Source organism: Malus domestica, chromosome 08, assembly GCF_042453785.1.
Source record: "Malus domestica chromosome 08, GDT2T_hap1".
In the NCBI taxonomy this organism is placed as follows: Eukaryota; Viridiplantae; Streptophyta; class Magnoliopsida; order Rosales; family Rosaceae; genus Malus; species Malus domestica.
The window spans coordinates 3,663,238-3,688,073 of NC_091668.1; the positions used below are offsets into that span (position 1 = coordinate 3,663,238).

Consider the following 24,836-nt stretch of genomic DNA (forward strand, 5'->3'; position numbering starts at 1 on the left):
ATGTCAAGGGCTTCAAGAAAACCCCATGCAGGTTTGCTCCTGTGTCTATGATTGGCACAACCATTGCTACACCAGATTCTGTGTAGGGCGTTGTAAAGTCCACGTACACCTATTTGCAAAATTGGATTCGGAGGGAGCATTGCTCAAGTCAACACCTAGGTCTGCAACACAGATCATCGATATACAAGCTTAAAGAACATCACAATCAGTCAACTAAATGAATTTTTCCAATTATAAGGTTTTTTTAAATACGGAATAATCTGAACAAGCCGACTTTCGTTGTGGTCAGTAATCTTCTTGGATTCTTGTGGACTGAAGAGCCAGAAAGTCACGCTACTAGTTTTCAGCAATGCCGGATTTGCCCAAAAAGACATGTACATACTCAAGACACCAAAATTCGTTTTCGCAAGAAACAGTCTTTTGAAATGTGTCGATTTATACCCTCAATCCTAATAAGAGGCCGCAACGCTTCATAAGAACTAGACATTTTTTAGCTTCTCTGATTTTTTAAAACGTGTCAGTTAGTACCCTAAACCCCAATAAGAGGCCAGAGTTATATAAGAATACGATCATTAACTAGTCTGGGCCGGGCTATCCAGCCCTCCCTCATTTCGTATTGGGCACACATTGATTAGGGGTCGCGGATTTGGTGTTCCAAATTATGTGTCTCTTCTATGTCTTTTTTTAAGTTTTGTGACACGTGTTCTCCACTTAACTTTAAAACTTAACACCGTTACTTTGCATAAAATCTAATTAAAAATTAAAAAAGACTAATTATATTAAAACCCCACAAATTGTTGAATAAACCTCACATACTTAGTACACCCCATATTTGTTTTTGGAAAAATTAGTTTTCGGTCCCTAGTTTCTAATGTCCATTAACTAAGACTTTATCAGTTTTTAGATTTTGATCAAAGTCCCTATCATTAATATATGTAATATTAATGAATTACATGTAAGTTACATAATTTTTATAAAAAAAAATTAGTAATTGATTTATAGTTTTAATACTCACACCCTTATTAAACTCCTAATTAATTTTCAATTCAAACATTTCCCAAATAAAAATAAATAAAATTAGAATAAGTTTGTACCCATTAAATTTTTATAAAAAATTTATATGTATCCATTCTTAAATATACCAATTTTTTAAAATGTACCCTTTTTTTAATTTAAAATGTACCCATTTTTTTGTATATAAAATTTCATTCAATCTTTTCTCTAATCCATTTTTGAACTTATACGGATACATTCTATTTTCGTTGATTTGAGAATGTATCAATGTCAAGTTTAATAGAAGAAATTTAATAATGTTATTAAGGCTTTTTTTTTTTTTTGGTGCTTTTGAAAAATGTACCCATGCTTTGATACAATAATTTTTTGGTTAGTTTTGATGAACGTACCCATGTATAAACACATACACACACACACACACACACACACACACACACACACACATATACATAAATACACATACACAATATATTGGAGAGTATAATTCATCTTTAATATTTTTAATCCCATAAAATATGGGTTTCATTTAAAATCTCATTAATATAAATAACTACAAATTTTATTTTTAATTTAAAAATATAATAACCTACATAAAAATACATTATTACATTAATGTCAGGGACTTCAATCAAAAGTTAAAAACCACCAAGGTTTCAATCAAAGAACATTGGTAGTTAAGGACCACATCCAAAGTGTCCCTTTGTTTTTTCACTTAAAAATTATCTTAATATACCCCACATACTTTTCCATAATACCCTCACACCCCACATTCTCAATATACATCTTATATTTTGTGTTTCTTTACACCCCACATTTCTCAAATCTTATAACACTCATTTTTAATTTTCAGGGATTGAATCTAACCATTTGAATGTTTAATTTGTCGAAATATTTCAAATCATCTGACGTTTAGTTTGCCAAATGATTTCAAAATGATGATTTGAAATCATCTTAGTATAGTTTGAAATCATCTTATTCAACTTCTAAAAAGCCTTAAAAAATATGACCTGTGGTGCTGAGTCTTTCCGAGTAAAAAAAAAAATTAAAAAAAAAAAGACTCTCTCGTTAGTGATAACAAATAATGCTTCTATATATATTTTACAAGTCTTTTGACTTAGTCTTGAACAAAATAAATAAAGACCTTGCTGATGATCCAGGTGTAGAAGTTAATTAATAAATCAAAACTGAATCGATCTCAGATTTCTTTAAAATATAGGCCATGTCTCTCCTCATTTTCCACTGATCATGTCCCAGTGACAAGAAAAGAAGAAGATAAAAGAAAGAAAAACTCGCGATGAGAAACGTACGTCAATCAAACGGCTAAAGATTGAGAGTAGAAGTTCATGTGGAGAATGGCTATCCTCAATTTGTAAAAGTAGTACATGACTCTAGCACTAATACGACTCATGTTACTAGGTACGCAAGATTAATATGAACCCTAAAAGATGAATAAGAATATAGAAGTTTAAATAATGCAGTAAACGCAAGATTAAATAATTATCGATGTCATTGAAATCACTAAAACAATAAAAAATGTGAAGTCTTACCTTATGTGAAGCTTCAGAAACATCGATTTCGTGTTCCATTTGTCAAAAACAATTTTTCTCAATCAACATGTTTGTAGTTTCGTTTGTTAGGGTTTTGTTCAACAATGGAGGATGAGATGGTTTTGATAGTTGAGAAGATACATAATACACTAAAAATGATTTAGGGTGTATTTATAAATTTTTTTTAAGTCAAACTTATCATTGCATAGTGAAGTAAATAAGTCATTTAATATTAATTTTAATATGGATGCATTCCACATTTTATAAGGTGTTAATATAAAAAACCTTAAAAAACTCAACAAAACATAAAAAACCCACTGTTGAAACTCATCATCCCCAATCTCTTGCAATCCTTCAAAGGAAAGAAATTTCATCACGGCCGCCGTCGCCACCACTCGTCATGGCTTCTTCCATGCGGCCCATTTCTCTTCTCCTTCTTCTACTCCTAGTCGTTCTTCTAAAACCCACAAACGCCAACCCATTGATGAATTGTCACCCCGAATCGAATCCCAGTTCTACACCAGAGCCAAAGTCCCCGACTTTCCTGACTCCCCCATGCGCAGCACAAACGGGTCTCCCGTACTAGCGACGGCGGTGGTGAAATTTCATTCATTTTGTTTCAGTATTGGAAGTGTTTGGTTTCCGGGGTTGATTAGGACGATACGGATGATGAGTTTCCACGGGGTTGAAGAGTTTCTTTTGAAGGATTGCAGGAGATTGGGGATGATGAGTTTCAACAGTGGATTTTTTGTTTTGTTGACTTTTTTAATTTTTAATTAAATTTTATCTTAATTTTAAAGTTAAGTAGAAGGTACGTATCACAAAACTAAAAAAGAGACACATAGGAGACAATAATTCGGGACACCAAACCCACGCTTGATTAGGAGCAACCGAAAACTTAATTTGTGTGTGTGACAAGTCAACGTCCTCGTATATATAAAACTGGCATGCATAAATCATAACACATATTATTGTTTAGATAAAAGATATAAATATATTGCCTTGAGGTGTACATATAAAACAAATTAATTAACATAATCTCTCAAAAGGTTATATATACCATATTAATCTTCCCCCTCCCAGAGTATTGAAGATTCAACTAATAAAGACCCAAACTTTAGCAACACTAACTTGACCTAAATCGACCTCACAGAAATATATACATGGGTGACTATATTATTATCATACAAAAAATTTACACACTTGTAAATGTTAATTAATTATTGGTTTCCTGAGCTCCTTCAGGAGTATTTGGTATTTCGCCAACAGGTGTTCCTTGCTCTCTGAAGAAATGTGAGTCTTGATCTGCATCGTTTGAACGGCCTGATTCCGGGCTTGGTGGGCAGGTGGTGTTATTGTTTGGTGAAGCCTCAACAGCTGCAGCTTCAACATTATAGGATGTTCCATCTCGAGCGCCACTCTGTCTAAAAGTATGAGAACTGAGGTCTTTTTGGTCAAAGAATCTAAGCATGGCCCTAATTCTTTTCCATCCCGAGGCGTCCGTTGTCATGAAAATGTGCCGATGCCTATAACAGAAGGAGGCTGCAAATATGATAAGAGCTGATATTGAAGAGACCCCGGCAATGAGGAAGAGACCCCAAAAGCTATCAAGGCCAAGACTGTTGGAATTAGAGATGGTCGGTTTTGTATCCGAACATGTGGTATCTGGTGTGAACCATTTGTTTTCAATGTCCTTCATCTCATCTCCCTCAGTCACGTTGAGAATTGCCCTCGAAACATCCGACACAAGAGGTGAACCTTTTGGAAAGACCTGTACAGGAGGGACGTATATTATTAGACACACGAGTGGATTTGTAGTGAGTATTTTGTGTGTGCGTGTGCGTGTGCGTGTGCGTGTAAGGAACATATATATAATACACAATATACAACAATAATGTGCTTCATGTAGGATTACTTGTGAACGAAGTAAAGAGGGAGCGCTTACAAAGCCAAAGCCATCAGTTTTGAATATGGGGCCAATCATGGTGTATGTAGAGCAATATTTTGCGAGAAAAAGCTTCATGTTGGGGGTTTCATCAATAGCAGCAGCAATACCTCCTTTTGCACCACCGTTTGCTAAAAATTCATTACATTGTGCTGAAGAATTATAAGGCCTTAATTGGGAGGGATCAACACCATTTTGTATCAGAAGTTCGCGGACAAAAGAACCATTAATGTACCCGATATACTCCTTATTCTTTATAAGAACGCTTAAATTCGTAAAAGTTGGCTGAAGTTGTTGAACTGTTAATAGAGAAGTTAAACTGGCTGTATAACTTTGAGTCAGTACCAGCACCACAAACACCCATACAATCACCACAAACCTTGCCAAGTTGCTAATCACCGTCTCACCTGTAGATTAATCAAATTAAAAAAATGTGGATACAAAAACAATTAATTGTTGAATTTTGAGTAGTATATAAATATGGTTATGAAGTTGTATAGTAGTATTTACGGTGTGCAAAAACCATGGTCGAGAAGGAGAACCAAAAGCTCGTCCCGACTTGATGCAAGGGAGGCCCTCGAAATTCTTCGTTAATACGGTGTTCAAGAACCCAAACCACAAAACCAATGAAGATAAAAAAGCAAGAACTTGTCAGCCAGAGGTCCCATGTCAAAGGCTTCAAGAAAATCCATGCATTTTTGCTCTTGCCGTCTTTCATTGGCACTACCATTACCACTCCTGATTCCGTGTATGGCAATGTGAAGTCCACATACAAAGACCTGTTTGCTCTAATTGTTGTGTCCGCTGCCAACGCGTCGAATTTCTGTGACATAAAACATTATAATATATCACATCAACAAATTATGAGTACTGCAAATGATCATGAAAATTGAAAAGATAGAAGAAAATCAAGTTCATATTAATTTCACATACCCCAAGAAAAACTTGATGGACCAAATCACTGTAAGTGCCAGCACTTGTACCATCAGGCTTTGCAAAGGGAATCAAGTCATAAGAAACAGCATATGGCAATTTTCGCATTGCAGCATCAAAGACGTCGATACAGAACCCGGAAACTTCGGTTGTATTGTTGCTAGGATCAGGTACCACCCTCACAAAATCAGCAAAACCATCAATTACGGGAACTCCTACTTTCAACCTTTTGCCATATGTCGGGTTCTCCCATCCCTTGGGAACCGAGGAAGAATCTCCTGGCCATAAAATAGGTCCCAGATTCGATTTAGAAGTTGAATATGTAGTATTTTCTGTGTTTGTGAATTTCAATTTTTTCACAAGTCCACCCTGTGGTGTCCAAAACCCAATTGTTCTTGCTCCATGACCAATAACATTCACCATTTCAAAGATGGAAGGTTGTAATTGTCCATCAACAAAACTGAAATCCCCAGCAAGGCCTATAAATTTAGTACTTGCCAAGGACTTGCAAAGTTCTGGACCATTTTGAGAGAGCCCCAAAGCTTCAAGATCAGTTGATGAGTTGGTGGAAACATTGATCTTTTCGAAGCCAAAGTTCCTAGTCCCGACATTTTCAACTGCCATGGCTAATGCAAAAGCAGCATCATAAGCCCGGAGTGCAGGAACATCTAGTTCAGCATCAATTATGCTTGGATTTTCCATTTGAAATTTCTTTTTCCATCGAACTCTAAAATCCTTAAGCTCCACCGTTTGGGGCACATAAGTCCTCACGCCCAATGCACCTTCCATCACATAAGTCCTCACTGAAGAACTCATTGCTGTTATATGATTGGTTAGCCCACCAGTCATGATCCAAACATAGCCTTCATCCATCATTCCCATCTCTTGCGCCTTGGCGAAAAGGCGATTACCAAGAGAGGGCAACATGTGCACAATGAAGACTCTAGTTTGCATCGTCATTAACTTGTAAAGCTCTGCCTCAATTTGAACATCACTGGCCTCTGGAGGTATGACACTTCGATACGGGATACGAGCTTCAACTTCTTGCAAGGCATCGGCCAAGTAAGGTATTATTCCCTCACCGTATTCGTTGTCCACATAGATTGGCACCGCTTCTCTCCATCCAAAGGCCTCGATGATAGCACTTATAGCTTTGACTTGAGAGGAATCATTTTGCACAGCTCGGAAAAAATATGGACTCCGAATTGAAGTGAGGGAAGGACTTGTAGCTGAAAATGACATTATGGGCACTTGGGCTTCCTCTCCAAGATCAATTACAAAGTTGGCTTGCATCGATGATTTCGGTCCTAAGATTGCTTGCACTTGAAGATTCTTTATCAGGTCTAAAGCTATTTTTCAATAAAAAAAGCACAAGTTACAGTTTTTCTTCTTTTCAAATAAAAATAGTCTTATCAGATAAAAAGCTACGTACGTATAGATGGGAGTCAAAATTAAATTGCAAAATTTAAATGAAAACACAAGATGAGAGAGAGAGGGAGGGCGAGAGAGAGAGAGAGAGAGTGAGAGAGAGAGAGGGAGAGAAACCTGCAGCAGCTGCATCGACAACGTCTTCTCTCGAGTCTCTAATGCTCAGGGCCAGCCTAGTTGAAGAGGAAGCACGGGAGGTATAAAAGTCGGAGAGGGCCATTTCGATGCAGCTCAACCAAACTTTTGTACTTGATGAATCAAGGTCATCAAGAACCACACCAACTTTCACTGGGATTGTTGTGTTCTGTGACTTCTGCCCCATGACCAGGGAAAGATTAATGCTTAAAGAAATAAGCAAGAAAAAAGAACAAACCAGGTTGGTTCGTGTCCTCCTTTTCATGTTGGTATGCCTTTTGCAAGCTCCGGTTGTGTTATTCAACAGAAATAAATATATGTATATATATAGAATGGAAGGATTGCAGACCAATATAAATCTGTCAAGATATTAAAAGAAATAAACCCTTCGATTGACCAGTTTCCGTTTACCTTGACCAAATCAAAGTGCTACACGTGATGTTGAATGAAACTATACATTACCAAATCAAAATATTTTGGAGTATAGCATACTTCAAAGGGATGCTAGCTAGCAAAACAATGAAGTCGATCGACAAAGACCGAAAAACACAGAAGAGTAATTATGTTAATTTGTTTTCTTCATCCCTCAGATCTTTCTGGAAGATTAGTACTTAGCAAGAGGTTAAGCAACCCGTCTGGACTGATTAGTCAGTTTTGACTTTTAGCTAGATCAAGATGCTTTCAGGAAATTTACAACTTTGTGTGGTCCACCAAAATGTACATAATTGATTTCTATGCTCAACTGTTGACCCATAAATCAAATCATATGCTGCCTGTCCAAGTAATAACTGACTTGTTATTTCAATGTTTTCTGTTTCTGTCAATTTTTCCCTGACGGGTATAATATTCTGTAAGATTCAACGAACTTATTGGAGGAAAAAATATAAACTCATATATAGTTGTAGCAGAGTTGGAATATGCTTAAGAAAATGAGTATTGGATTTCCCTTCTTTTTCTTTATCCTCGAGAAAAAGAGGATTCAAACATAGGACATCTTCTAATATTGGGAAGATACTACTATGGGAGACGCATCAACTTGGGCTATTAATTTATCTACTCATGTTTTGGCCTCATCACTAATCACTACTCATACATCAACTCAAGAAGTAAAAAAATTGAAGATTTAAGAGCCGGCCGGCATGACAAACATAAATCATGGCCTGATGGTCAAATAAGGAATCAAAATTAAAATAAGTAGTTTTTCCATGTAATTTCCTTGATGGTGACTGGTGAGTCCTCACTTTTAACAACCAAAATCTTCTAAAATATCTAATTATCGAAGTGTTAAAAATTACTGAGAAACTGAAATAGAAATATGGAAACGGAAATTTTATTTAAATCCATGTAACTTCTATCTACATTCAATTTAAATTTTAAATATAAAGTGTCCTTTTTACCCTATTGCATAATTACCATCAAGTACAAAAATGAAATTAATAATAAAACCATAATTTTTCAATAAACTCACACACTATAATTAAACTTTACCATCACTCATTGTTTATCATGCGTTCATTCTGGCTAAAACTCAAATAGCTTTTATAGAGGAAAATAAGTTTTTTTTTTTTTTTATCGATGGATGGTGATTTTGAAGTTTTAAATTCTCCAACTAAGGTATGACTCGATTTATGAAAACTTTTTGTCCATCTGATTTTAATTTTTTTTAGAATGTAGAAGATGAGTGTTTGGGTTTCAACTTTTTCTTTTTCGTCAATCCAGGCTAGTTTGTCCTCCTATACAAAACCCTTTCACTTCAACTTCATTTTACATTTGTTGCCGTTCTGATTGACATTTGTTCTCCTTTTAATTAAAGGAAAACTAATGAAAATGGCTTGAAAACTTTGAGTTTTAACGATAAGGACAAAATAAAGGGTAAAATGAATAGTATCAGGTTTGACTTTTTAGTGTAAAAATGTGGTTTTTCATTAAAGTGAACGGTATCGTAAGCTTTTCGTTAAAACTCCCTTTAATTAATTGCTTGGGGTAGTGCATGTTAGTGAGTGCATGTGTTTGGGCCCAAATTTACACCATCGGCCCGAGTAATCAAGGCCGTTGAGTAAGCACGTTTCTACACCGTCGATCGAAGAGTGAAGATAGAGGGATAATATTATGATTTTTATCATAATCATTATTTATCCTTTTCTTATACGGAGGAATAAATGGGATTTTCATTATCTCCAATGAAAGCAACAACAACAGAGTTTGAATTAATTGTGGTTATGTAAAATACCATGCAACATTAGAGTTCTATTTGGTATACAGAACCGTGGGGAGCAATTCCACAATGTAATGGGATGATCAGCACATTGAGATGATGTGGGGAGTAACCAAAACAAGGTGATGTGATATGATCATGGTGGTTTTGCAGATAAAGCAAAAACCATTAACCATTTGTTTTAATTATCATGTATGCGTGGATAAAGCATATGTGGATGGGTGAAAGATTAGGATTGACCAAGCAAGAGTTGGTGATGTTTATGGTACTGTCTGACAGGAAGTAGAGTTCCAAGTGATATGGTCTCTTTTGGGCATGCAAAAGATAACAATTGAAAAGCAATCCGTGGGGTTGTTGAAGGAAAATATTCTGAGGAATATTATTTTGATAGCTTGGATGCCGCGGCGGATAAACTTCAACATGGCTAGTAAATAGTATTATAAATACATGAGGCTGTGCATCGTTGAAGGGACCTCCAATTCAAAACACAACTGCCCTGCGCAAATTCTCTCAACAACTTTGAGATTTTTATTTTCTCTTTTCGCTGACACATCTTCCGTTGGCATCAACAGCACTGTGAAAGCAACCGGTGATATCTTAAGTCGGCATAGATAGCTCTGTCACCGTAGAATCAGTCGGTCTCGCAGCATCTTCCGTTGGCATCAACAGCACTACGGCGAGGACGATCGATTACCTATCCAAGTCTCGGCCGAGAAGGATTCCTAAATCCTTATTGGTCGAGGTCATCTCATCAGCCTTCTCGGCGAAGTGAGGTGTTACAGTTATTACATTCGGCACATTGAAAGCCGAATTTGATATTGAACTTCGTAAGAATAGTAACCTTGTCTTCAGGTTCGAGAGCCCAAGAGGCCGAGACGTGTTCCTTTCTCGGCCGCAATCGCAAGACGCAGAAGTCAGCCGCGCACCCAACGCAACATCAACAAAATTTACTCCTCGGCTGAGCTCGGCAGACGAGTTGGCACGCCCCGCATTCACCGAAGGACGTAGTTAGCTTATAGATTACTCGGCCTGCGCGCCACGTAGGCTTGGTAGTTTTTAGGGTCAACAGCATGTTAGATCTTTCATCAAATAAAATTAAATAATTGCAGCAAAAAACACAAATAAATAAAATACAGCAGCCATGGAAAATGTTATAATGTTGTACGGAGCTCCAATAGAAATTTGAAACTTTACCAAAAAAATTAAATAAGATGTAGTGAAGCTAAAAATTGCAGAGAAAAATTTGAAAAACAAAAAGCTCTATTTCTAAAGAGCTCAAGGTGGAAGGGGAGACAAAGGACTCATATGATTTTTGACCTTCGAGTTTCTTTAAGATTTTATTTTAGGAAACTTTAACGAAAAGCTCCTGGTACTGTTCACTTTAACGAAAAACCACATTTTTACACTAAAAAGTCAATCTTGATATTATTCACTTTACCCTTTATTTTGTTCTTATCGTTAAAACTCAAAGTTTTCAAGTTTAGTTTTCCTTTTATTTTATAATGGATGTAAAGATAAAATACGTTTTAATTACGTTTGGGATAGTACTTTAGGTAATAAATTTGGGTTTAAATAAATATTAATTCTTTAATTAAAAGTAATATGAATTTAGAGAGTAAATAAGATGTAGAAATAAATTAGATGAGTTCAAATAAAATTTATCAGGAAATCTTCAACGGAAAGCAATCAACTGCGGAATCTAGACTTTTTTTTTGGTAATAGGAATCTGGACTTTGGACTTTGAAGAAGAGAACACAATAATATTCCAGTGTTTGAATTTTGAACTTTGAAGAGGAATTCGAGAACATGAAAGAAGCCAAGTCATGGAATCAGTAGTTAGGCTAAGATTCTATCATATACTTGTCTTATAAGACATTAACTATTTTATGTGTAGTTGGAAGTACTCCAGTCCAGCTGCCTCCCCCCCCCCCCCCCCACCTACCGGAGACATTTTTCAGTTGCCAGGGCTCACTAGATTATAATAAAACCTTTTTTTTTAAATTAACAGAAGTCTTTGTTTATGTCACAGCCCGTCCCGGAATTTTTAATTCCGAGGACGTGAAATTACAAAAACGCCCTTAAACGGGATTAAGGTGCGTAATTTTGGTGTTTGTTTTACCTAAAATTTCTAAGCTATTGTTGTGTTGGACTTTAGGTAGGGTCCTATACCCTAATTTCCTCCCCATTTTCCGTAACCTTTCCTTCTCTCTCTTCTTCTTCCATTTCAGATTTTCACTCTCTCTCTCTCTTACTCTCTAACATACGGACTCACACACAAACCACAATCAAATCTCCACGAACGTCCAAGTTAAGACCACCATTGCAACCCTGAGGACTCCACGATCACGTAGACACCATTTTCAGGTAAGTTTTGCTTCGGAAAACCCTAGTTTTTAAGGTCCCGTGTTTATATACTGTTCATGATCTTTTAAATGGTTACGATTTAGGCTAAAACAAGCTCACAGTGAGCTTAAGGAGGTCACTAGGAGGCTCGGAGTGCCTCGTTTGAACAAAATGGACGTCGGGATCACGTGGTTCATCTTTGGCCGGTTTTCTTGGAATTTTTCCGGTGAGATTTCCTGGTTTTTAGAGCTTTAAAGTTAGTATATTGTGATTCTACATGTTTGGGGCTTCAATTTGATATATTATACGAAGAAAATGGTTGAGAAACGAAGGAGAACGAAGCATTTGAAAATTCCCCAGTTTTCCGGTCACCGGAAAAACCAGTCCGGCGACCCAAGGAAGAAGAAGGTGCGCGTGGGGGCGCGTGGACCCGTGCCTTCCTTGGCGCGTGGGGGCGCGTGATAAAGTAAACAATTATTTTAAAAATATGTCGACGTCCGTGACGTCGAGTAGATCACTGTGGTATATTCATATACCTAAATTGAACACCGTATGAGAAAGTTATTAAGGATTGTTGGTTAGGTGTTCAAATAACGTTTTATAGTTTTCACATTTAGGTGAAAATGTGAATTGATGATCCGACCGTTGGATCGTCACCAAACTTTGATACGTTGTAATACGTAATATTTTAGGATTATTGGAACTTACGGATTGGGAATCCGAGTTACGGATCTTCCGGAATTGGAATTGTAAGTCCATAATATAAAATGTTAACCGTCACTTAGTTTTGGAAATTGACGGAGATCCGACCGTTGGATGGTAATGAAATTTTAGGATGTTGTCCTAGAGGTATAATGTGGACCTCTGGAAGTTATGGATTTAAAATCTGAGTGGCAGATCTTCCGGATCGATCAACGTAGTGACGTATTTTATATAAGTTATGTATTCTATCGATATGAATTCTGAGCCTGGATTTGATTACTATTCTAGGCGGCGATCGTCATGACGCCTTGATGTGTGGTGCTAGGGAGTTGTTGGACGAACTCCAGGTGAGTGGGCAGTTTTGTTTTCCGTATATATATATACTTGACGTTTCCCAGAAATTGAATTGAAATGAAAATATGTTTAAAATGAAATGCATATGAGTTATGTGGAAAAACGGGAAGTGAAATACCATGCATAGAATTGATATGAAAAGTATATAGAAATGTGAGTTGAAATGCCATGCATGAATTAATATATGATGCATATGTATGAATTGGTGCGGTGGACGCACAAGTAAGAATTGATTTATGATGCATATGTATGAATTGGTGCGGTGGACGCACATGTAAGAATTGATTTATGATGCATATGTATGAAATGGTGCGGTGGACGCACAGGTGAGTATCAGGTGATTATTTAAATACTGTTATGATGATGTTGATATATATTGAGCTCAAATCCTGCACCATGGTTTAGTGCTTATAGTATTCACCGCATCGCACGCTCGCCTTGGATCCAAGTAGATGCTAGTCGTACAGTCCACGCGGAGTGGGTACGACAGACCAGTCGCGAGAGTGTTAGTGAGATTCCGACTGGTGGGTGACCTTAGATTATGTGCACAGATGATTTATGAGAAGCACTAGAGCGTAACTTGTGTGCAGAAGGCCGGACGGGTCACAGAGGTGACTCCGGTAGAGTGATAATGATAGATTTTGAGCTCTAGGTTCAACCGTATAGGGCTATTAGAGGGCCTACGGTTGATTACTTTCTTGCACCTGATATGATTATGTTGATGCATTCATACCTTATTACTGTTGAGATGATGTGGCATGGCATAATTAATATGAGAAATGTTGAGATGACATGGCATGGCATGATTGATAAAGAAAAATGTTGAGATAGTAAAAATGAAGTTTTGAGAATATATATGTATATTTATATTTTACATTTCTGGGAAAGTATACAGGTTTTACGGAGAGGGGTTACAACGTTTTGAGAAATGTTTGGATTTGGAAAAGAATTGTTTTACTGACCCACTCAATTTTGGTTTTGCGCCCCTCCAGGTTCAGGAATCACAAAGGTGTGGTGACTACGAGGAATTCGACGGTGTTCTGACAGATTGGACAAAATTAGGACTCACCTTCGGGTGTATCAACTTATAAATTGTATCTTAAAGCTTCCGTACTGTGCAAATGGTTACGTCACTCTCACGTGACGGCCAGCATGCCCTCCTTCGGGACGGGGTGTGTCAGTTTACCTATTAAAAAAAAAGAGGTAATTTATTTAACGTACCAAAATAATCTCAATCATATGATTGGATCATCTAGAATTTTGTGCTTTTAGGTATAGAGTAGTTGTTACACGCTTACATTTGTGGCAATTTCTTTGTTTATATTTTATTTTTCTAAAATAAAAAGTCTATAATCATTTTTCTTACGTGGGCATTGTCTGTTTTCTGATTTATTTTTGTTTCTAAATTAAAGGAGAGAGGAAGAAAGTAAGAGAGAACGTGGGATATCTAGACAGCTTTAGAGATGGCTAGCATGTTAATTTGTTGTTTATGTCATAATTCCGAGGAATTTACTATTCATCTTTTCTTTGGTTGTTGGATATCTAGGCAGCTTTGGAGGTGGCTAGCATATCAATTTGGTACCTATTTGTCTTTTTCAGATTCTCTGGTTGCTTTTTGGGATGTCTATGTACGTAAGCCTTTTTTCAAACAACTACACAATCTTTGGATTTTTGCAGGTCTTTATACTATTTCGGCTATTTGGAAAGCTCGAAATAAGTTTATTTTTTAGGGTCGCCCCAATCTATTTTCATCATCTTTGCATGTCTATCAATTCTAGTAGGAAGTTTAGTCCTAGTTATTCTCAAGGTTTTGACACTCGTATCATTTTTTCTATAGGGGCTAGCCTATCCCTCGCAAGGCGCCAACTATTCTTCATGTGCTTTGGTCTTCTCCTTGGTTTCCTTAGATTAAACTTAATACAGATGGTTTGTCCAAAGGAAATTCTGATCCTATAGCTTGTGGAGGAGTTTTCAGGGATTGTCATTGTCAATTTCTTGGTGGCTTCTGCCAAGAGATTGGTCATCACAACTCTTTCTTTGCAGAATTATCAGCAATTATTATTGGTGTAGAGTTCGCATATCAACGGGGTTAGCATTATCTTTGATTGGAAAGTGACTCTTCTAATGTACTTTCTGCTCTCCAATCGACTGATTTTGATCCTCATTGGCCTCTTCGTTCACAATGGTTTACTTGTTTGGATCACATTCGAAAAATGACTATCTACGCCTCTCACATATATTGCAAAGGAAATGTTGTTGCGGACAATTTTGCTAACATGGGCTTGTCTTCTCCAACTTTAGTATGGCATGATTCCCCTCCTTTGGCGGCTGGTGCTACTTTGTTTTCAGACTATGTTAGCTTTCCTTGCTACCGCTACTCAAATTAATCTGCATATCGGCATACAGGTTTGACTCACTTTCTTATTTTTTTTCTTAACCTTGTGATGTTGCTTAATCTGTTTTGCAAGTTTCAACTTTTACGTTTGGTTTTAGAGGGGTTAGGTTTTAGGTCCCCCTCATTTTCTCGTATCTTTATTGTTTGCGTTTCTAGAAGGGTAAGGTTTATGCCCCCCCTTCTTTTTCATGTACTTTTTATCCATTTTTCTTGTATTATGAGGGGTTAGGTGTCACGCCCCGATCTCGACATACGTTCAAGATCAACACTTGACGTCACTAATTACTTGTATATCTAACATACCCCGCCTTTGGGATATGAGCAAAGCACAACTCATGATCCAACTGCGTAGTAATTTTTCGTACACTTTATGGTTGCATCTAATCTAACCTCCTCGTTAGATTGCTTACGTACCCTCAATAGGGATCAAGTCATTCATAGTTCACCATTCATTACATTTCAACGTTTATCACAGTACGTTCAAAACGAAAAAGCAAAGCATTCCTCAATCAATTATTAGAACTTAACAAGAATGAAATTACTAGGTTTAGGGCTACATAACAAACCCACATGATATTCAAGGTTTCCATTCCATCCATCATATAAATCACTATGTTTTCAACATGATACCTCCAACCACAGCATGTATCATATCAAATAACCAACAAAGCACAATATTATTCTCAAGCCACATTGATCAACTAAGATAATCATAATAATAACAATCATATCCAACGTTATTCCACAATCTTGTCAATTAATCCATTCATGAATCAAAGATGCATGATCTTAGCATTTAACTACGTTAATCAACCAATGTGATAACATATCATTTCACGAATTTAATTAAAGAACTCTATATAATTTCCTACTTGGATTATGAGTTAAAACATGGTAAATCTAATTTATTTTCACAAGGTCTATTGTGGATAATTTCCATTCACTTGAAACTAGGGTTCTAGACTAACCTTTTGGAAATGTACAAGAGTAAGGATTCCGGACCACTCAACGAAATCCGACCATATCAAATTCCGAACCACTCAACTGAACCAAAATATCAAGCGGTTTCTCGTAATCTACCCAGATCTGTCGCATGTAAAATCATTGCCTACATCATGGGAATGGTGCACTGGCAAACCAGAACTTGGATAAGTTGGGAAGCTCGGGTGAGTGACAATAATACAAGTATGTGATAATCAATAAAAAGAAAGACCATCGATCACAGTTTACAAACCTCAAATATAAGTTCGTAATTATGAAAACATAGTCAAGTCTTTAAAAACTCTGAAGGAGTCACCTAAACATCCAACGGCTTTTCCAACTCAAGCCTCAGAGACTCTAAAAAAATATCGTTCATAAATACACTAAAATCTAGGGCTAGAGGGACGCAGTTCGGCCAAAGCTTACATAAGTAACCAAACAAGAAGTGGCCCCTCATAATGAATTAACCAAGCAGAGCCACCCCTAAGCAACCATGTAGGTAGTGACCCCCATCGCGGATTAACTAAGCAGAGTCATTCTTACGAATCTGTTAGGCAGTGATCACCCATCGCAGATTAACCAAGCATGATCACCCCTAAGTATGTATGACCATAAGGTTCGCCCATTGTGGATTAACCAAGCACAATCCATAAATAATATAGTCCCCCACCACGGATTAACCAAGCAGGGTCAAAATAACCAAGTAGGTAGTGACCCCCCATCGCGGATTAACCAAGCAGAGTCACACCTACAGAACTGTTAGGCAATGATCACCCATCCCAGATTAACCAAGCATGATCACTCCTAAGTATACATGTCCATAAGGATCGCCCATCGCGGATTAACCAAGCGCAATCCATAAATAGTATGGTCCCCTATCATGGATTAACCAAGCAGGACCATCCATGTACCACTACTACATGGTGCAGACTCGGTGTCATCTAACCCCGTGACACTAGGGTAACGATCCCCTATTAGCCCTCAGTTTAACAAACATTTCAATAGGCACTTCAAATCACTTTTTCACAAATATTTCCAGTCCATGAATCAAATCATATTTAATAAAAATAGATCGATGGCCAATTATAAAATCCACATTTCTACAGAAAACACTTTTATAAAACCAAGTCGTATCCATAAAGGATACTAATATAAGAAAAACAGGGTAATAACCATATCACATATATTAAAATCACTCACCGAGACAAGTCTGCAAAACCTCATTGAGTCTCTGGTACTACTAATTTTAGTAATTCAAATGGTTCAAGACCTATTGACCAAAAGTCAACTCTCAGTCAACGATGGGGTCCACACTCTAGTAATTTAATCCAGAAGAACCGCACATTGTATTTTGGACCCGTAACTTCCTAGGGTCCACATTATGCTCCTATAATAACATACTAAAATCTCATCGCAATGTAACGGTCATATCTCTGCCAATCTTAAATTCAAGTTGCGATCAACAATTAGTTTTACAAACTTAAAAATCCACTTCGGGAAGATTCGTATGATGGATTCCTGATCCGTTAGTTCCTGTTATCCTTCAATATTATGTACTATTATATATTTAAGTTTGGTGCCGATCCAACGGTTAGATCATCAATTCATATAATAACCCCGTGACGACCAACTAGGTGGTCAACTACGAAACTATATTATAACATCGGAATTTCACTCAACAGATGTCAACTATGGAATCGGGGTATCAAAATTAGCCTAGGATGGTCGGGAGGTCTCAGGCCACGCGCCACCGCACATGGTGGTCGGCCGCCCTGACTCGCCGGAAAAAATCAACTATTTCAAAAAATTCTCAAATTTTACAAGAATGAAGATTTCAATGAGTAGAGAAAAATTTATACCTGTAGCCAAGTCCAATTTGGGCGGGAAAGGCTCCAATTTCACTCAAACCCGCCGGAAACCCTAGAATGGGTGAGCTTCAATTCTCCTTCCTCGGTGCTCCGACGCCCCAACAAATGGTTGGGTCTTGTTCCTGAGTCCAAGGGGAGTTGATTAAGGGTGGTGGTGGGTGGTGAAACTCGTCGGATCGGAAGAATCACCGTCGAGCACCTCTGGTGCTCCGATGGGGTTCTACAAGGAAATGGACCTTAAACCTTTCGAATTTAGGTGGAGATGGTAGATGGGAAGTTGTGGAAGAGGTTGTAGGTGATGGATGGTGATGATTCGACGGAAAATATGGCGGAATCCGCCGGAATTGGGTCGGGTTGGTGCGCGGGTGTAAAGACCAACAGAAAGGCTGCAAGCTTCCACCTTTTTTTTTTTTTTCTTTTCTTTTCTTTCTCCCCATCCTCCCTTGTAGTTGATTGGTCCTTTTCCCATTAACTGATTGGGCCGAAACCAAGCCCTGATTGGTTCTAATTCCCACCTAGTAGGAGTATAATTTATTTAAAAATTATAGCTTAGTAAAACAACTTTAAATGTCCATAACTATATTGTTATAATCCAGACTCGCAAATGGCTTTCGCCTATGCGCTTGTGGTTTCGAGATCTAATTGAAAACATTAATTGCGACCTCAAAAGGTCAACGAATTTTAAAGATTAAATACGAAAATTCAAACCCGATAACTAAACGATTTAATTCCTAAAATTAACTAATAAAGATAATGTAAACATGAAATATGAATTTAAATTACGAGATACATAAAGAATAGTGAAATTCCGGGGATGGGATTTCCCATTAGGTTTATGTTCCCCTGACTAGGTGTAACTTCTTTTTTGTTATCAATAAAATTTCCATGTACCGTCTATTTCCATAAAAAAAATTAATAAAAAAAAAGAAAGTGGGATTGGGGAGAGAGAGAAAAAAGTTTTGTTTTTTTAAATTTTGTAAACAAAATATAGCAAAATTTTGTTTTGTGAAATTACGTTACTGTTCTTAAATTTTTTGTTGTGATAAAAGACTAAATAGTTTTTTCACCCTCTTTCGGTGACAAAGAGAGTTATATCACTATGTAGTTTAGCTATATTATTTACTACTCTAATGTGGTTGCTTTAATTTCTTTTTTTTTTAACAAACGATATTATCTGAATTAAGGAAAAGAGAGTGGATTAGTCTTACAATAGACTAACAATAATAATATAGTTCAAATTCACCTTTAACAAGAATCAAATCTAAGACCTCTCACTTACAAGGGAAGAGAATTACTACTAGATCGTAGTACTAAATAACGCTTTAATTCACTATTTTATATATAGAGATGAATGAATATTAATACAAAATTTGTTTTTGCTGATCTATGCTTGGAAATGAAATGATCATCACGGATGTTGAAATATGAAAAAAAAAATTAGTGAAAACTATGAAATTATATATTGACTCAAACTATATGTGAATAAAAAAAAACAGATATTGACAATACTCAAACTATATGCGAATAAAAAAAAACAGATATTGACAAAAAGTTACAAATAATTTGTACAATATCAAGGAACTTGTCAAAGCATTTTTCAATTAGTTATCAAATTTTAAGAAATCGCTTATTTGCATGTAGTTCAATATCTTAGTGGATAGGGTATTGAGTTTTCACTCATATATTTCGAATTCGAATCCCCTCCCCCTCACACAAAAATTATTGTAATGGTTTCGAATCATTCCCTCTCCCCTTAATAATAATAAGTTTATTAAAAACAACAACAACAACAAAAGGAAATAACTTATTGATTGGTAATAACATGTGATATCTGAATGTCACGCTAAAAGTTAGTCACCACAGGAAACTTTATCCAAAGTTCAATTGATGATAAGTAGAGTTGTTTATTTTGGATGATTGTGCAGATTTAGTCTTTGAACTATCACCTTAGTGAAAATTAGGTTCCTGAATTATTTTTTCGGTAAAATAAGTTCCTAAATTCATTAAAAATTGCTAATTTCACCTCTACTATTATATTCAAAGTTATTTTATCCAATTTTTCATCAACTTAAATCACTTGACATACTTTAGAGTGTAATACCGTCATTTTCTCACCGATAACCCTTAACATTTCATATAGGTTGCGAATCTAACGTCTAATTTACCCTCCAAAGTTAACGTACACTATTTCCTATGTAAAACTACCAATTTACCCTCCAAAGTTAACTTTATACATTATTTCTTTATGAAAAACTACCAATATACCCTCCAATATGTACCATAATCAAGTAATGTGACTTAAATTGACGGAAAATTGAATATAGTAGCTTCGAATATAATATTACGGATGTAATTGGCAGATTTTTATAATTCAATAATTGAATTTTCTGAAGAAAAAAAATTTAATTTAAAGACCTAACTTTCACTAACATAATAATTCATGGATTAAATTGACAGTCACTGTTTTGCTTATACAGTTTAGGGTTTAAGCCTTTACGGCCCTCCCCACTCCTATAATTATCAAGAAAAAAAAAACAAATATAAGTAATTAAGTAGAAAATGGTGATACAAATTCTAGTCAAATAAACTATACAAGAGAACTAAGTTTGCTTCGGAACCCACGTCACGGCGTTAGAAGGATTTCTCCTGGCTGTTGCGGAACTGTGTCGGAAGTTTGAGCCTTGGACCTGTTCTGTTCACCCATGCGTGGGTGAGCTCCTTCAGCTGTAATCAGTATTTCTGGGTGGTCTGAATGGCCTGAGGCAGGGCTTGGTGGGCAGGTGCTGTAACTGTTTGGTGAATCCTCGACAGCCGTAGCTCCAAAATTGTAGGTTTCTCCATCTCGGGAGCCACTACTCTTTCTAAAAGTATGGGAGCTAAGGTCTCTTTGGTCAAAGGTTCTAAGCATAACCATAAATCTTCTCCACACAGAGTCACCTCTTGTCGCGGTGAAGACATGCCAATGCCTATTAAAGAAAGAGACTGTAAATATGAGAAGAGCTAAAGATGCGGAGACCCCGACAATGAGGAAGAGACTCCAAAAGCTATCAAGTCCAAGACTGTTGGAATCGGAGATGGTGGGTGATGTATCTGAACATGTGCCTTCCGGCGCGAACCATTTGTTTTCAGCATCAGTTGTATCATTTCCCTCATTCACGACCAGGATTGCCCTTGAAACATCTGGCACAAGAGGTGAACCTTTGGGGAAGACCTATATAGGTGTGCACCCAAAAAAAAAAAAAAGGAAATCATACGAGGAACATTAGAATGATAAAACCATCTCGAACTTGCTCTTTTACCGCGTAGGTTTGGTACCAAATCGCTAATAGAGGTGAGACTCAATGACGCTAAACTTGAATCCTACCCGTATTAGTAATGCGGTACACAATGTATAAGCAGGTGACACATTACTTCTGAGAGAAGTAAAGAGAGAGCTCTTACAAAGCCAAAGCCATCAGTTCTGAAAATTGGGCCAATCATGGTGTATTTCTTGCAATATTTGGCAAGAAACAGCCTAATGTTCGGGGTTTCGTCGATAGCAGCAGCAATACCGCCTTTGGCACTCCCATTTGTCAAAAATACGTCACATTCTTCCCTAGACGTGTAAGGCCGTAACTTGGAGGGATCAACACCCCGGTCTATCAGAAGGTCGCGGACGAAAGAACCGTTTTTGTACCCAATATACTCCTTATTGTTTATAAGATCGAGTATATTCGTAAAAGTTGGCTGAAGTTCTTGAGATGTTAACAATGAAGTTAGACTCGCTGTGTAACTTTGCGTTAGTATCAGCACTACAAACATCCAAACAATCTCCACAGACCTTGCCAAGTTGCCAATCACCCTCTCTCCTGTACATTGATGAAGTAGAACACGATGATACAACAATTAGTTGTTGAATTTTAAGTATAACTATGAAATCTTTCAAGGGTGTACTAGCTAGTACTTACGCTGTGCAAAAACCATGGTTGAGAAGGAGAACCAAAAGACTGTGCCAACTTGATGAGCAGGAGGACCGCGAAATTCATCATTGATACGGTGTTCAAGAACCCAAACCACTGAACCAACGAAGACGAAAAAGAAAGCACTTGTCAACCAAAGATTCAGTGTCAAAGGCTTTAAGAAAATCCATGCACTTTTGCTCTTTCTATCTTTCGTTGGCACTACCATCACTACCCCTGATTCTGTGTATGGCAAGGTAAAGTCCACATACAAGGACCTGTTTGCTCTAATTGTTGCATCTGCTGCCACTGCATCGAAATTCTGTCACAGATTATTAGTATTACAACTAATGATAATTGTTAAACAAAGTGAACTACACACTAGTTTCTAGTACTACGTACCCCGAGAAATACTTGATGCACCAAATCATCGTAAGTGCCAGCACTTGTACCATCTGGATTGGCGAAGGGAATGAAATCATAAGCAACATTGTACTTTAATTTGCCCATTGCAGCGTTGAAGATGTCAATGACGTACCCAGCAACATGAATCGTATTAGTGCTAGAGTCATATACTACTTTTACAAATTGAGGATAGCCATTTTCCACAGGAACTCCTACTCTCAATCTTTTGCCGTTTGTCGGGATCTCCCATCCTTTAGGAACTGAGGTAGAATCTCCGGGCCATATAATAGGTCCAACATTGGATTTAGAAGTTGAATAAGGACCACTTGTGGTTATCAAGTTCAATTTTTTCACAAGTCCACTCTGTGGTGTCCAAAACCCAATTGTTTTTGTTGCATCACCCAACACATTTACCATTTCAAAGACGGATGCTTGTAATTGCCCATCAACAAAACTGAAATCCCCACTAAGGCCTCTAAATTTAGTACCTGACAAGGATTTGCAAAGCTCTGGACCATTTTGGGAGATCCCAATTGATCCAAGATCATTTGATGAGTTGGTGGAAGCATTCGCCTTTTTGAAGCCAAAGTTTGTAGTCCCAACAATTTCAACTGCCATGGCTAATGCAAAAGCAGCATCATAAGCCCAGAGTGAAGGAACGTCTAATTCAGCGTCGATAATTGTTGGATTCTTCTTTTGGAATTGCCTTTTCCATCGATTTCTAAAATTGATATATTCTTCTGTTCTGGGCACATAAGTCCTCACACCCAGTGCACCTTGCATTGAATTGATGACTGAAGCATTTGTTGTACTCAAAAGATTGGTTAACCCATTGGTCATTATCCAAACATACCCTTCATCCATCATTCCCTTCTCTCGTGCCTTGGCAAAAAGGCGAGAGCCAAGAGAGGGCAACATGTGCACAATGAAGACTCTAGTCTGCATAGTCATTAGCTTGGAGAGCTCTGCATCAAGCTGGTCCTCAGTGGCTTCTGGAGGTATAACACTTCGATATGGGACACGAGCTTCAACTTCTTGCAAGGCATCTACCAAGTAAGGTATTATTCCCTCGCCATACTCGTTGTCTACATAGATGGGCACAGCTTCTCTCCATCCAAAGGCTTGGATGATAGCACTTATGGCTTTCACCTGAGATGAGTCATTTTGTGCGGCTCGGTAAAAGTATGGACTTCGAATAGAAGTGAGGGAAGGATCTGTTGCTGAAAATGAGATGATGGGCACCTGGGCTTTGTTCCCCAGATCAATTACAAATTTGGCTTGCATCGATGACTTTGGGCCGAGGATTGCCTGCACTTGAGTATTCTTTATCAGGTCTAATGCTGTTATATCAACAGAAGGCACAAGAAGTTAGTTACAATGCTTCTTTTACTTAAAATAGAATCATAGAGTGAAAGTTGTTGCAAACTGAAATAAAACACGGTCTACAGAGAGAGAGAGAGACCTGCAGCAGCTGCATCGACAGTGTCTTCTTCGGAGTCCCTAACGTTTAGAACCACCCTGGTAAAAGAGGAAGCATGAGAGCCGATATAGAAATCTGAGAGGGCCATGTTAATGCAGCTCAACCAAACTTTTGCACTGAGTGAATCAAGGTCATCAAGAATCACACCAACTTCCACTGCGATTGTTATGTTCGGGGACTTGTGTCCCATGGCCAACGAATTAATGCTTAAAGAAACAAACAAGACGAAAGAAGAGACTAAGTCTGTCAGCTTCCTCTTCGTCATGGTCGTATCTGCTTCTGGATGGAAAGGTAGTTGTCCAAAGATACTTGGATCGGTATTTCTGATTCTAACGTAGTTATAGCATACAGAAAACTTGGGGTGTAAGATACATGCTTAATTACATAACAATTTCGTCGTAAATTACTAATACCTCTTGTTGGAGTAGCTCCAAGATAAAATTTGTCAAGAACTAAAAGAAACAAATGAAGCCTGTGTACGTAAGCTTCATTTACCTGGACTAAATCGCCGTCCAAGGTAAACGTGATAGTGAAATGCATAGTACAAGACCAAAGTACAATTAGAATAATGATGTCCAACTGTTTTCTTACTCCCCAAAGAGCTTCTGGGAAGCAATGAAATATTAAAATTATATTAGCATAGTAATTGTGAAGGTTTGAGCATTAATTGTTCGGCTTTTTTTAATTTTTAACAAGATGATATTTTCAGGAAAGGACCTCATCGAAATCTACATCGTAATAAACCTACATAAAATTACCATATTACATTACTTTAGTCCAAAGAAGGCTTTTCAATGGCACTGTACAAATGAACAGTATTTTGAACCATATTTCAGTTTATTTACAAGCTTGCCACTCGGATGCTTTTAACCAACTTTCGTTTAATTTACAAAATTGCCACTCAAGCTTTAAAACCTATTTTCAACCGTTGGTTGCATTTCACCTTTGACTCGACGAGAGAGAGGGGAGGGGAACATCACTCCTGACAAATTGAAGAGAGACATTCGCTTCCATTTTTTACTCGGAGACAGTTGGGTGTGCCTCTGGCGAGCAGAGAAAGGGGACAGAGCGACTACATGAGAGGGAGACACAGGGCCTGACAGATTGGAAAGAGATGGGAGCTATGGGTTTGGACTGGGACCCGGCTTCTCTG

The 24,836-nt window shown here is 37.4% G+C and overlaps 2 protein-coding genes and 1 long non-coding RNA gene across 3 annotated transcripts; 1 reads left to right on the top strand and 2 right to left on the bottom strand.

The window, feature by feature from the left end:
• Nucleotides 1-3,509: 3,509 nt before the first annotated feature.
• LOC103423111 (glutamate receptor 2.7-like) lies at nt 3,510-7,307 on the bottom strand. Its single transcript, XM_008361177.4, has 5 exons — nt 6,985-7,307; nt 5,440-6,788; nt 5,017-5,329; nt 4,507-4,913; nt 3,510-4,332 (listed from the first exon to the last, which is right to left on the bottom strand). Exons 1-5 carry the CDS (start codon nt 7,265-7,267, stop codon nt 3,778-3,780), a joined length of 2,907 nt encoding a protein of 968 aa, XP_008359399.3. The 5' UTR covers nt 7,268-7,307; the 3' UTR covers nt 3,510-3,777.
• A 3,938-nt stretch (nt 7,308-11,245) lies between these two features.
• On the top strand, nt 11,246-13,810 carry LOC139198438 (uncharacterized). Its single transcript, XR_011583967.1, has 4 exons — nt 11,246-11,581; nt 11,665-11,786; nt 12,551-12,609; nt 13,609-13,810. It is a non-coding gene; the product is annotated as an uncharacterized lncRNA (long non-coding RNA).
• A 6,673-nt stretch (nt 13,811-20,483) lies between these two features.
• LOC103430213 (glutamate receptor 2.1-like) lies at nt 20,484-23,948 on the bottom strand. Its single transcript, XM_070826794.1, has 5 exons — nt 23,666-23,948; nt 22,201-23,543; nt 21,808-22,120; nt 21,302-21,708; nt 20,484-21,071 (listed from the first exon to the last, which is right to left on the bottom strand). The coding sequence occupies exons 1-5, from the start codon at nt 23,946-23,948 to the stop codon at nt 20,484-20,486; spliced, it is 2,934 nt and encodes a 977-aa protein (XP_070682895.1).
• Nucleotides 23,949-24,836: the final 888 nt, after the last annotated feature.

Coding starts and splice junctions, on each gene's coding strand:
- LOC103423111 (XM_008361177.4), bottom strand. CDS start 7,267: ATGAAAAGGAGGACACGAACCAACCTGGTTTGTTCTTTTTTCTTGCTT. Junction 6,789..6,984: donor TGTCGATGCAGCTGCTGCAG/GTTTCTCTCCCT, acceptor ATTGAAAAATAG/CTTTAGACCTGATAAAGAAT. Junction 4,914..5,016: donor GACCATGGTTTTTGCACACC/GTAAATACTACT, acceptor ATTAATCTACAG/GTGAGACGGTGATTAGCAAC.
- LOC103430213 (XM_070826794.1), bottom strand. CDS start 23,948: ATGACGAAGAGGAAGCTGACAGACTTAGTCTCTTCTTTCGTCTTGTTT. Junction 23,544..23,665: donor TGTCGATGCAGCTGCTGCAG/GTCTCTCTCTCT, acceptor TTGATATAACAG/CATTAGACCTGATAAAGAAT. Junction 21,709..21,807: donor AACCATGGTTTTTGCACAGC/GTAAGTACTAGC, acceptor ATCAATGTACAG/GAGAGAGGGTGATTGGCAAC.